This window comes from Tachypleus tridentatus, chromosome 3 (genome assembly GCF_004210375.1).
Source record: "Tachypleus tridentatus isolate NWPU-2018 chromosome 3, ASM421037v1, whole genome shotgun sequence".
In the NCBI taxonomy this organism is placed as follows: domain Eukaryota; kingdom Metazoa; phylum Arthropoda; class Merostomata; order Xiphosura; family Limulidae; genus Tachypleus; species Tachypleus tridentatus.
The window spans coordinates 4,537,465-4,551,864 of record NC_134827.1 but is presented as its reverse complement, the minus strand read 5'-3'; the positions used below and the strand labels follow the sequence as shown (position 1 = coordinate 4,551,864).

The following is a 14,400-nucleotide window of genomic DNA, read 5'->3' as shown; positions in this document are numbered from 1 at the left end:
CATGCAAAGGACTTTGACGTCCTTACAAAATAGCCAACCATGTTCTTTGAATAAGAACTTATAAAGAAAGAGTTCAAGATGTTTGTGTGTTTCCTTCAAGTAAAATATCTGAGCAATAAGAACTTATTTATATGTTACAAATGTGGAAGGAGAACATCCTTTAGACTTCTTTTGAAAGAATCAATGAGCAATCACTTCTCACTTGCTTCACAGACTGCAGCTTCTAGCATTGATACCAATTCAGCAATGCTGTTGCAATAAACCAGTGAATCTGTTTGCAAAAAGTATGGTATAAACTTTTTCTCACAATTTTTGTACCATTAAAATGAAGTTCCTGGAGAAAGCAAGTTTTTAGCTCAATGTTTGGAGCTTAAAATCTCTGAAGAATCCTTTGGAAGACAAAAATCTCTTACTAAATCATTAAATTCACCTTGTGTGAAAAGTTGTGGCTTACCAGATGTTTCAGGTTGAAACCAATCCCTATAATTATTTTGATTTACTACAGAATCAGAAAAAACTGTATCCAGCCTGTGGTGAAGTATGTACATGCCTATTAGCAACAAGTCTTATAGTAGGTGGAAGGTTTGGATAAGAAATTTCCCTAGTACATTAAGTGTTGTAATCTTGCATATTGTACAAGCAACAACTCCAGTCACCTCCATTGTTTCTAGGCTCACACTAAAGTCCAAAAGACAGACTTTTTCTTACATTTAGTCCATTTTCTCTACTCTTTGTCACAAATAATGCAAACTTTGCACATCAGTCAGGATTTGTTATGTCCATAAGTTTTATTCCAAAATATGCATAACATGCTTTTTGATAAATTCTGTGATGTTTCGCTTTTATTTCTTTACAGCAAATTTACCACATACATAAAAGAATATGTTTGGGCAACTTACATAACCATTTATTGCCACAGCAATTAATAAATAACACTGAAAAGAAAAATAATAATGTCAGAGTGCATGCACAAACAAATACTATCCATAAATGACATGTCACATGCCCTGCTACCACTAGTTGTATGCTTCTTGTGGGTTCTAGAATGATCAATAAGACTCTCACATATCAACTGGTTTAGGGAAATCTAGAGTCAGTGGTTGTCAACATTTTAAGCATAACAAAATGTGACCCACTCTCATTGTGCAATCTTTGGGGCAGAGATTATTCATTTTATATTGTTTAGAAGTTGGAAAGTGCAGCAGTTTAGGGGAAGAAGTTTTCAGGAAATTCCTGGGTTCCCTGAGAAAAATGCAATGCAAAAAGCTTTATCTTTGTGAAAACCTCTAAACAAGAAGATTCATTTGGCACCACATAAAAGTCTGTGCAACCAGCAGAGTTAGGAAGAGTTACATGACACTGAATCTTGTATAGATTATTACAAAAGTAACTACAATGTAAAATTTAGAAATTTATCAGGTTAGAATAGGTAAGATAAAAAAAACAACATAAAAATATTAGTTCTCAATGAGACATTCTCACAAGCAGACCATACTTTATGTAATTCTACAAGGTACCATGAGCTACATTTTCACCAAGTGATTTATTTTTTGTTTGGTAGAATTATTAATTAGACATGGGTCGAAAAAGCAATAAAATGATAAATTTTAAGTATCAACAGTTGGATACTGTTTACAGAATTGAGCTATTTAGGATATAAAAATGTAGCTTCCTGTTACAATATGAAGTCATTGTACGAGAAAAACAAGGTAATTTAGATTTACTTCACATTTTTATGGTGGTTACAGGTGGGTCAAATTAACTGAATACATAGAGTTAAGGTAAAGAAAATAAAATTTTATTTCACTGAAAAACAACAACTCCCATAATTGATTAATAATTTTATACACATTTGTTCTAGATGATGCCAAGGAAAAGAACGGAATAACAAAAAAAACTAAACTGTACCAACTAATTACTATACCAAACTTCACTACATATTAACTACTTATAAAGTGAAACTTCTCTTATTCTAAGCTTTCACCTTTCATGAGACTGTAACTTAGCTAAGTACTCGATTTTAAGTGTTCACTGTTTCACAATGTCAATAAAGTAGTTTCAAATTCTAGAATCACAGCATAGCTCTCATGCCTCTTCTCATCACTGGCTCATTAACAAGTTTATGACCACATGCAAGCACAACTTTTCAGTATCTAACATAACAATCAATATTTTTTATACATAACAGCATACATCATAAAGACAGTCTATAAAGACTGAAGATGGAGGTCACTTGAATAACAAATATCTAAAAGTAATTAATTAAGTGAGCATCAGAATAAATATTTAAATACTAAGTGTGTTACCTGATTCCTCTAACAATGTAATAATCACTGCAGCTCTGTACATTACATGTTATATACCCACGTGAAAACCAGCTTAAACCAATGGGGCCAAAATGAGTTACTCTGTAATAATCAGATGAGACTATAGCCTACAAATAAAGAATAAAAACTTGCAGATCAAATCCATTAGTTTGCTTTATTTTACATTATTCACCTGTTAGAAGTTCTGCACCAGCCTTATTCAGAACAATGGGTTAAAAGATTAGTCAGTATTCGATGGAACTGAGACATATCATTCAACACTTTGATAGTTTAGTTACAACATTTCTTAATCAGCCATTAAACATATGCTCTTGTTTTTCCATTATCATTTCTTAAGTTTAAGCTGAAGTGCTTCAGGCAGTGCTTCTAAATCACTTTAAATTCAGGACCTACTTCTAAACAATTATAGCCAATTATGGCCCATTAAATACATTTAATGAGAAAAAGAAACCCAACTTGCTAAATAATTAACTATACTCTATTTTCAAAGTCTGTTTACAAGCTTTTACATATTCTAATGATCAATGGGTTGAAAATGTTGCATTCATGTATATTTATAAAATAAATACCTCATACAGAACAACTTAAGTCTCAAAAAGACTATTAGAACTAAAGTTGTCTTGCAACCTGTGTGCAGGTGTTGTTAGATGAACCTGCAATCTCAGTGCCACTTATCTTGCTTTTACACACAAAAATGTACACATGGAGGGCTTTTTTTTACGAGTTCTTAAAATACAGAATCAAACACACATGCAGATAAGTCACTTTAGCAGAAAAATAACTTGTGTACATTTAGTTAGATGAAAATTTGTTTTATGCATATATCAAGCTGATATTAAACAGGTGCTTTAATAAATGTGGTAATTTGGAATCTTTATAAAAATAAGTTGCAGCCAAATGCTTGCAACTTTTCAATTTTGAATTCAAGTTCAGAAATTTTTAAGAACAGCATTTCACATCTGAAATGCTGTTTCAGATGCCTTCAATATGAAATCCAAAATGGAAAAGTTCCAATAAATGTGGAAACATATGCAGTTTACAACATTTGCAACACAAATTTTAGGCTTCCTGGTTTCTAATACTTTGCCAGCTCTTGGTATTTAAATCATGATTTATACTTTATTTTGCAGCATGAAGCAATAATTTACATATAAAAAGCAAATCAGTTATTTTTTGTTTTTTAAAGTTCAATGAATTTTGTAGTTTGGCTAAAGTAATGAAAAATAGTTTTGTCAAACTACTGTTTTGTTAAGTAATCCCTTGAATGATTATTCATTTAAACTTAAGATTCTGCTTGACAAGATAAGCAACATTTCAATCTCAGAATACTTTGATTGAAATCATACTCTGTTTTCTTATTTCTACATGGACAGACACCACCATCCTTTCAATCTTAATAGGTTGGACACAAATGTTTGGCTACTTTCAAGACTAAAGACAGGATGATAAAAATGCAAGCTAACATATTCTACTTGACATACCTTGATTTTGAGTATGATCTGGATCTTGAGTGTGAACGTGGTGTACGACTTCTTGACACTGATTTCTTCTGTACACCTTGCTTAGACGAACTATGTGAGGATGCACTCTTCTCTCTTGAATTGTGAGAGACGTTTTCTTGTTGATCATCACTACCCTGAAAATGTTGATATGTTATAGTAAGCAACTGAGCTTCAATGTTTATTTTAATAGCTACCATTAGTAACATATTGGAAGACTACGTGTCTCATCAAACACCAAAATTGAAGTGTGTGTGCATATAAATAAAGCCAATTAATAAAACAATTTTAAAAGAAAGTACCAAATTTCAAGATTATTCCATTTTTCAACATTTCTTCACAGAATATCACTGTTTTACCTTTAGAAAAAAAGTTTTTATTTTACCAATAAACAAACAAAAAAGTTTAAAAGCATTGTTTTCAAGGAAAGGAGCATAACTTTTTCTACACTGCATAATGTCCTTAAGATGATGTGTATATTACATATTAGATCTCCCAACAAATTCTTGGTGAAAATACAGAGGAATAATACGAGGCAATTATCTAAGACGGAAAGGCAGACAAGGGGTTATGTGCTTTAGAAAATGTAATAAAATGAAAAAAATTGCCTGCATACATATCTTATTATAAATAATAATGTAAATACCTTACCCCTGCTATTTTTCAGATGCTAAATCTTATTTTTACTCTCACTGGTATATTGAAAAAGCACTGGAAGAAGGTTGAGGCATGTTACAGTACTTCTCATTTTTGTAGCATTGTTGCTATGTCTTGTCCTTTTGGATGTTGTGTGTGTAGATTTTGTCTGTGGCATCTCATTTCTTAATACTATGTTCCAATAAAGTTACTGTACTAATACCAGGATCAACCATAAACTATTCATGTCCTAAAAGGTTTGGTTACAAGTCCAATTCTGGTTCAATTTGTTGGAAATCCTCTATTTTACAAGGCATCTTTTTGAAAAATCCAACAAAATTAGAGACAGTCTTTGCATCATATTTTGTATACATTAAGATTAGCATTGAATGTACTATATATGAAAATATTCTTCTCAACAATCTTTCTTCAAAACATCACAGATCTTATTTAAAATATTTTTGCTTATTTTAGGCCAATGTTTTATTAGATCCGGGTAATTACCTTAATTGCTTGGTATGATAAATTACACTTATTAATGTTACATAAAATAAATTGAATGAAATTAAGTGAAACTGACGAAAGTTACAAAAACATAAATGTTCCTGATTATTAGTGTTTTTAATTATTCAAGCTATCTAGTAATAACAATTTTAATTTCATTGATTAATACCACAAAAACACTCAACTAATCAAAATTAGTGCTTCCAATTATCCCAACTATTCAGTAACCAAAATATTACAATTGTGATTTTCATTATTTTCAATTAATTAAAGTTTGTTCAGTTATGACATCAATTGAAGAAAGTAAGCAACTAATCAAAATTAGAGCTTCAGATTATTACTGTTTTTTTTCTATTATTCCAACTATCTGTGTAATCAAAACATTTTGTAGTTCAAGAAGTATAACATTTGGTCATGAAAGTTAATGTCATTATAACTACCTTTGTTCTTTATCATTCTTCAGAGATAACACCTAGTCTGCCCTTAGTAATCATAGCTGTAAATCTCTCCCTGACACATGATTGCAGACAGTTGTATACTCCAATAAAATATCAGATGATGCCTTGAGCTTCTGACCTCCCTTAAGGTTGTGTGGGAAAGTCTAGTCATGTGAGAGTGCAAATTTCTCTGGATAAGTTTGATGTTACATAGTTAAGTAAATTATGTTATGCTTGAACAGTCAGGTAGAAGTTACCATTCTGTACAACTTGGAGAAAGAACTCAGATTAAATAAAAGCAACTGTCCAGCTTCCAAAGTTATGTTTGTACCATAAATAATAAAGATTGTCCAATTTCCTTATTCTAATGTGAAGGACCTAGAAGCCACATCGCTGATCCTAACAGGGGTGGGTTCGAGGTTATTAGTTTATAATGAAGCCCATTGTGCTACATCAAATCAAAGGTATTTTGGATGTCTAGAAAGGTAGCTATTGTGGTATGCTTTCTGTTGAAATTGCTGCAGATGTTTTTGGTAAGTCTAATAAGGTAGTCAAGTGGTTTGTCTATGTTTTCTGCCTGATTTATGTGTATTATTAATAATATTGTTGGTCTCTAGGTAAGCATTTAAGCTGTTTGTGCTTAATTTTTTTTTAATCAACTTGTCAAGGATATTTAGTAAGCTAATGGGTTTGTAGCTGTCAGAATTAATTACAATTAGACTCCACTTTACAAGAGTATTATGTTCCTGAAAAATCTTTTGTAATGTAAAATTTCATAAAGCAAGGTAGCTTTTCCCATTGACTACAATTATATAATTGAAAAATTCTCAACAACAAAAATTAGCCAAAACATAATAAACTGACAATGGGGTAAACATAAAATATAAGCCACTGCTAAACTTATTACATCCAAATTAAGTACTGTATATACAGAAAGTGGTTTGGTTGACACATAAGATGATAGTGTGGATGAAGAGCATTGTATCATGTCAATGGTTGGTAAGAGAAGAAACAGAATGAATTTCTGCTTCAGAGTCATTAATTATGGACAGGCAAAAGGATCATCACTTATCAGTATGTATGCTAGCTTATCAACAAAGATAAGGGCAGAAGGATCTGCTTTGCAGCTATCACCTTGAGCAAGAGAAACCAATGGATCAGTAGTGTCAACATCATTATCATGGTCAGGAAGAAATGCAAAAGGAAGCAGTGGTGCAGACTTTGGTTGGCTGAATAATGCTGTTTATGTTGTTTGTTTTGTGCACTTACCTTTTTCTTTATAAATTATTTTATGAGGTTATGGTGCTTTGAATGCTATAGTTATGTTTTAAGGCTTGAATCATAACTTGGGTCATTTGAGTCATTTTCACAGTTTGATCAAATTAAAAGAATCTGACAGCATTTTTCATGTTAAAAACAACTGCAGTTCTGGTTCCTCTTCATATGCAGTCCATTCTTGGTCAATATTCGTAAGTTCTTTACTGGTCAGTAATTCATGCTGTAATACCAGTAAGTCATTGATGTCTTGCTTTTTGATTCCATTAAACCATACCTGATTTGCTAATGACAATTTATTTGATAAGTTCTGAACTAGGGATTAATTTGAAAATTGTACACATTCTGGCCACAGCTTTCTCCAAATTCCATTCATATTCCCAAGACTCTGCAATATTGTCTACGGCATCCTTGATGTTGAACGATTTTCAGAAATCTCTGATGGAATGTTTCTGTTGCTGTCCACTGCCACATTTATTTATCTAAAGATACATTGTAAGTAGCATGCTGTAAAAGTAGCTATGACACCTCAATCTATGAGTTGGATCAAACAAGTGGTATTTGATAAAGTGGCTGGGTGTGTTTTCGACAAGGCAGTGCTTTATAAAAAGATTTCTTCAGAGAAAAATATCCCTCCACTTCAGGGCAGAAAAAGTAAATAAACCAATCCTCAAAAATTATTTTTCTTGTCCGAGGCATTCTTGTTGGACCTCCAAATGAGTGGTAACTTGGTCTTGATATACTCCTTAAGAACCCATGGATTCTCAGAATGATGAATCATAAAGGGTTTTAACTTGAAATCACCCTTAAAAATGCCTCCCACAATCAGGGAGCTTGAAAGCTTTGTGACTTAGTGCTGACTTCTCTTTCCATGATAGGTCTTCTTGTGTGGCATCTTCTTCCAATACAGAACTGGCAGATACACTGCTGGCCAAAATCTTAAGGTCAATGAACATAAAGAAAAAAATATGTATTTTGCATTGTTAGACTCAACCACTTACTTAAATAGAGCTCCAAAAGATGAAAATAAGAAAAGGGAAAATAAAAATAAACTTTTTAGCATTTAATAGAGAAAATAGGAACACTATGAAATTAGCCTAAATACTAGCTGGTCCAAAGTTTAAGACTATACCAAAAAGAAGTCCTAAACAGGGTAGGAAATGCCCAACAAGAGGTCTCAGTTGTGAGTTGCATGGCTGTCATTGCGAATAACTGCAAACATTCACTTTGGCATGGTTGATATAAGCGTTTGCAGAAGGCTGGCTAGAATGTTATTCCAAGTAGTGAAGATGGCTTCATGAAGATCATGCACTGTTTGAAATTGATGTCCATTTCTATAGACTTCCCTTGCCATCCACCCCCAAACATTTCCAATGGGGTTCAGTTCGGACGAACACGCTGGATGGTCCAAAAGAATCACATTATTCGCCATGAAAAAGTCCTTTGTCCTGCACACATTGTGGATTGCAGTGTTGTCCTGCTGAAAGAGCCAGTCATTTCCACACAAGTGAGGGCTTTCAGTCAATAAGGATGCTCTCTACAACATGCCAATGTAGGCAGCTGCTGTTTGATGCCCCTGTGTAACCTGAAGCTCCATCGTTCCATGGAAGGAGAAAGCACCCCAGATCATGATGGAATCTCCACCACTGTGTTGTGTAAAAAATGTATCTGGTGGGATATTCTTATTGTGCCAGTAACATTGGAAGCCATCTGGATCATCCAGGTTAAATTTTTTTTCATCAGAGAACAAAACCTTCGTCCACTTTTCTATGTCCCATGTTTGGTGCTTCTCAGAAAAGTTTAACCGAGCTGTTTTGTGGTGTGGAAGGAGGCGTGGCCTTTAAAGATGTTTACGGTTTTTAAAGCCTTTCTCTCGTAGATACCGTCTTACTGTTCTTGAGCTGCATTCTGCATCCGTAAGAGCCTTAATCTGGTTCGACAATCAGCTGGTGTCTTGCCAGACAACCCATCAAATCCTCCTGCTCAACACTGGCAAAATTTTCATGGGCTGACCACTTGAAATTCTTGTTCCATATCCCTCAGGGTCTTTTAAGAAATTTGCAGCAGCAGTTTTACTATGCCCAATCTCACCAGCGATGGCATGTTGAGACAGACCTTGCTTTTGCAGCTCAACAATTCTGCCATGTTTAAACTCTGTCAACGTTTTAGCCTTTGCCATGTTTTTACCCAATGTAATACAGGAGATGTCAACAATGCTAATGCTTGAACACAAATGATTAAATTTCGTTAAGTGTTTACCGATTAACATTTCGTTTCAGTATGGTCTTAAACTGTTGACCAGCATGTATTTAGATTAATTTCATAGTGTTCACATTTTCCCTATTAAATGCTAAAAAAAATTATTTTTATTTTCCCTTTTCTTATTGTCATCTTTTGAAGCTTTACTCAAATAAGTGTTTGAGTCTAACAATGCAAAATGCATATTTTTTCTTTATGTTCATTGGCCTCAAGATTTTGGCCAGCAGTGTATGCTACTCCTGCTTCCTTTTCAGCACTTGTTGCCTCACTAATTGCCTCCTAGGCTTTGTAGATTGTGCCTTTCTTTAAACCTGACAGGCCAGCCTTTGCTTGCAGTGAAAGTTGTAGTTTCTTTTACACTTGTACTGGATCCTGGTTCTGTCTATTCGTCTTTTCTGCAGATCTCCAAATAATGAAAGTGCCTTTTTCTGACATGTTAGTTATCGGTGAATCCTCTTGCTGTTTCATGCTATCCACCCATAGAGCTAACAGATGCTCTCTTTTTTTCCATAATTTTATGAAAATGCCTAGTTAGTAATTTTGCAATTGCAATTTTTAAAAACTTAGCATTTTGGATAACTTTCTTTTTTAATAGTTGATACAGTTGATGGTGAGAAGCTGAAAGCCTTGCCAATTTCTGCGAGTCTCTGGCCTTCAAACCTTTTGATGATTTCCAATTTTGTTGATACCAAAATTTTTTTCTGTTGTTTTTCTTGCTTTTTTTGTATTACTACTAGTACTAGAATCACTTGTAGTAAGTTTTAACAGTCATTTTGGATTTAAGGGCAGAGTAAAATCTAAATAAAACTTGAGAAGTCAGTTGTCACCTTCCATGATTCAAACATGACATACAGAATGTAAACAGATGCCATGGTGGTATGAACTATTAAGCACATGGGCTGATGAAATTGCATGTCACAACATTTTAGTGAATTACATTCAAAATTTAATTAGACTACTTAATTACCATAATACACAAACTTGATATCAAATCATAGGTAACTCAGTTTTTAATACAAGTTTTAAGTTCATAATTATATATGAAAATTTTTAAAACAATCTCAAGTTACCCTAGTATGAGAATTTGAATATTTGTTCTTGAGTAATTTCCACCTTTGGATTTTTTCATCCATCCCCTTTAAATTATGAAATGTTACATAAAATATTCAGTATAATTTCTTCATTAATTTTCCCATTCTGTATTTTATATCCTTCAATATTATGGAATTTAAGAGCAATCAATGAAAATGCAATAACCTTTTGCCATCACCCACCTTTGAATTGCTCCAATTTGCAATTTGCTAATACATTTTCCTGAGACTGAACCCTATTACATTTATAACCAATAGAAAGCCTAGAATATAACTGATTGATTTAGAGTATGATCCATTCTTTGTGTACTTCCAGATAATTGATGATTTAACCGATGAGAAAATTGTTTTCTCACAATAAACACAGTGGGAGCTGATGCTGAAGTTCTAACTGCTCAAGTCGCACGATTAGAGAGCCAGAAATTTCTCACAGAAAAAAGTTTTTTAGCTGTTCAAATAAAATGATTCTGTTTCTCCCTGCATTATTTACTTAAAAATTATTTTGTAGACCAGTAGTACTGATGTAAAGTGTTGGGGCTAACATAAAAGAGCAGTTGAAGACAAAAAACAGGATTACACAGGTGATACATTTCTTGGTTTTCTTATCTGTTCTTTAGTTATTGTCATCAAAGTAGCTAAAATTATAAAAATGAGAAGGTTTTAGGCTAAATTAAGTAATATATATAAGTAATGATAATACTGTAAGAAAGAAACTGGCCAAAATATAGCCCCAAAAATTCTTAGCTCCAGGATTTGGTAATGATATTGTAACATGTTTTTCAGAGCAAAATATCAGGATATAGTAAACTTCAAGGTAGGGCTTATATGGCTGGTAATAGCATTGATATATAAAATCCAGTGAATACTGGCCAACAAAAAACAAAAATAAAAGTACTGATTTATTTCTACCATTAAGTTTAATAATAACATAATAGGCAAGGTTTATCAATTCATCTGGCATAAAAGCACTCCTGGTAACAACATCTGTGTTGATATGGCAAATGCCTCTAATTTCTTCTTACTGAAATATGAATACAATAGAATGAGAAGATGTAAGTTTTAGATCTGAAAATAATGGGTACGACTTCAGTTAAGACTGTTGTTTCAAGATGATCAACTTACAAAATATTTTACAAACAGTAACAATAAAGGCTAGCATGTTGCAAGAATTTTAAAAAGAAATCAATAATTCCCTAAAATATTGATTTTTTTTTTCTCCAAGTGGGTATGTGCAGGTAGTTATAGACTTAATAATCTTACATCAGTGATGGCAAAAAAATTCAGAAGTCTGAGAAAAGCTTTGCAAAGTTATTAACTAGTAGTTAATCTTTCCTTACTGATTCACTAATACTCTGTTAAAAGATTATTGTTATTGACGATAAGTATGTAGTTTTGATTCACCTGAGCTTTTGGAAAGTATTTAAGTGACACACACAACACTTGTTAAAAAATATTTCTACAGATAAATGTAAAAAGCTAGTTAATTGAATCAAAAAATAGTTGGATGGAAGAAGGTTAAATTTGGCTGTACACATAGTTCAGATAGTTGGGATTAATATCACAAAAGCACTACATGGTTCAGTATTTAGAGCTTTGCTCTTCTTGATTTACATTAATGTAGGCAAAAGAATGATAAAAACTGCTTCAAACTTACTGACTATTAAGCTCTCAGGTGTTCATATCTATGATGAGGTTGCTGCTGCTTTACAAAAGGATGAAGATTATTCAACGAACTAGATAAATAAATGGCAGATGGCTTTTGTAGTAAGTGAAAGGTATTACATGAGAGTCATCATAATTCTGATGAGAAGAACCTCAACATAGAAAGAAATGATATTGATGTTTTTGTTGGTCAGTCTTGCATCAACCAAGCAGTGTGATGTTGCTAATGGTAGGTATATTTACAACAATACTGAATAGAAGATGAAGAAAATAATAATTTCATTGTACAAATCACTGGGCAGAACTCATCTGGAATACTGTGTTCAGTCTTGGTCTCCTTATCTTAAAAAAGGACCTTGAATTGTTGAAATGGTTCCAAAGAGAGCTACTGGGATGGAAAAACTTGTTTTCTGATGGCAGGTTATGATCTCCGAAATTGTTTTCTCTAATGAAAGGGAGACTTAATCATTAATTTCTCATCTTTAATAGCAAAAAGGATAGAACAAGGCGACACAAATGTAAATTTTGGTAAAATGGGAGTCATCTTCAGCTAAGACAGTCTTATTTTTCTATCATGGTAATTGACCTTTTCAAGGGGTTGCTTTCAGATGTGGTAGATGCAGTTTACATAAGGTTTGATAAATATGTGAATGATAAAAGCTCAATTTAAGAGGTTTTGTTTTTAAACTTTATTCTAGCCAATCTAGTGGATACGAGTCTTGATACAACAACAATGGTAACAGACTCCTTGTTCTCTTTAAATTAAACAATATAGTATGTTGTTATTATTATTAATAAAAAACATACAAACTAGACTGAACACTGAGACAATTATGGTCATGTAAGACGCAGATATCTCGTGCTAACATTTTTGTATGTTACAGTACACTGAATAGAATGAGTTTTGTACTGCAAGTTGTACAATATTTACGCCTAACACTGCTATAAATTATAGTATAAAGTAATATTTTACGAAACAGTAGTACTACTAGGCCTAATTTTAAAATTAAATATAATTTTAACATGGCATTAGGTCTTGTTTCCCAATACTTACTTATTTAAATTGAAAAGAAGTATTGATACAGATAACAAAACCAAGTGTTAATCTTATGATTATGCAGTTATAATATATATTTTTTATCACACAAACAAACGCATACTTACCTCTTTATCACTTCCACAACTCATTTTGTCTTTCACGTTTCGAATGAAATGTTATATAAACGCACAACTTACAACCTTGGACTTGCCACTAAACACAAACAACATATAACGCTAGGAGTCTAAAGCATTATAAGAAAAAAAATCTATTGTTGTGTTATTATGTTTTTGTTTTTCTAACGAAAATTTGAACTCAAATAATATTCGAATAATTCAAAATAACTAATAAAACAATATGGTAACAACATCTGGGAAAACAACAACAAAAAATCTATGCGAAACAATACATGTACAGTTATGTGTTATTCTCAAATAAATTGATTTCCACAGAAGTATCAGATAATTCTGCTTAATAGCAGAAGATTTGTTTGTTTTTTGAACTTCGTGCAAAGCTACATTAGGGTTATCTGCACAAGCCGTCCCTAAATTAGTGGTGTTAGATTATAGGAAGGGCACCTAGTCATCATCACCCAACATCAACTCTTGGGTTACTCTTTTACCAACAAATAGTGGGATTGACCTTCATTATAACGCCTCCACGGCTGAAAAGACGAGTATGTTTGGGGTGATGGGGATTCGAACCCGCGACCCTCAGATTACGAGTGGAGCTTCTTAACCACGTGGCCATGCCGAGCCTGATAGTAAAAGGATCAAAGATAATTTTTAGAATGATCTGAATTAGAAACTCGGCTGAGTTTTTATCTGCAAATAAAACAAACATACTAGACATGTTTTAAAAAATTAAAAATAATCTTTATTACGGGCACAAATAAAAAACAATATATAAGTCAGCAGCTCTCTTCCTCACAAGATAGATCTCTATTAAACTAAACATGTTGAAAACTGAATAGGTCCTCGATGAAATAGAGATTATGATTTTGCAAGAAACTTTGTACCTTTTCTCTTGTGATGATATCACCTACGATTGATCCTCTTCTCACAGCATTTGTTGGCTGTAACATACATTATTGTGCAAAAGTGTTAGGACAAAGTCAAAAATTAGATTTCACACTACTTTCAAAACACAAAGGAAGGTAAGCCATGGATTAAACATCAAAATCTTATTAATTTTCTTTCTTAGTACAATAGAAACTCGGTGGAAGTGCTTGAGTTCGGCAATGGTTAGTGTTTTGTGTGTCCCCTTTTTATTAATTGCAAACAGTCTTCAAGGCATTGTTTCAACATATTTAATCAAACTCCATGATGACGAGAAAACCCACTCGTAGAGAAATTTATATATTTAAAAACGGCTGTAATGGGCAGAGAAGGCGCTAATAGAGGAGCGAACAATGTTTCGACCTTCTTGTCAGAGTTATCTTTACAGGCACGTCTGTAACTTTTGTAGACTGGCTCACTGTAGGATTCGCGCTGTTTTAACGGAGTGTTGATCACACTGTTACGAGCACACACGTATCGCCTTGGTTAATCTGTCTGTACATTGGGACGCGATTCTCGTTTTCTCGTAAATTAAATGCACTAAAGTAACATACTTAGAAGTAAGTGAAATGGTTTTGACAGATTGGAGTTCACACCGTTCACTAAACGTTGT

At 33.0% G+C, this 14,400-nt stretch overlaps 1 protein-coding gene across 7 annotated transcripts in view; it reads right to left on the bottom strand.

Moving 5' to 3' along the window:
• Positions 1 to 12,986, bottom strand: part of LOC143246245 (transformer-2 protein homolog beta-like) — a 44,378-nt gene extending 31,392 nt beyond the window's left edge. For all 7 annotated transcript variants that reach the window (XR_013025871.1, XR_013025873.1, XR_013025874.1 and 4 more), the window contains exons 1-2: positions 12,855 to 12,986; positions 3,809 to 3,963 (exon numbers count right to left, since the gene is read on the bottom strand). Coding sequence is in view for 1 of the 7 variants with exons in the window: in XM_076492645.1 (XP_076348760.1) it covers positions 3,809 to 3,963; positions 12,855 to 12,878 (179 nt within the window). In the remaining 6 variants the exon portion in view is untranslated. The remainder of the gene's footprint in view (positions 1 to 3,808; positions 3,964 to 12,854) is intronic.
• Between the last annotated feature and the right edge of the window lie 1,414 nt (positions 12,987 to 14,400).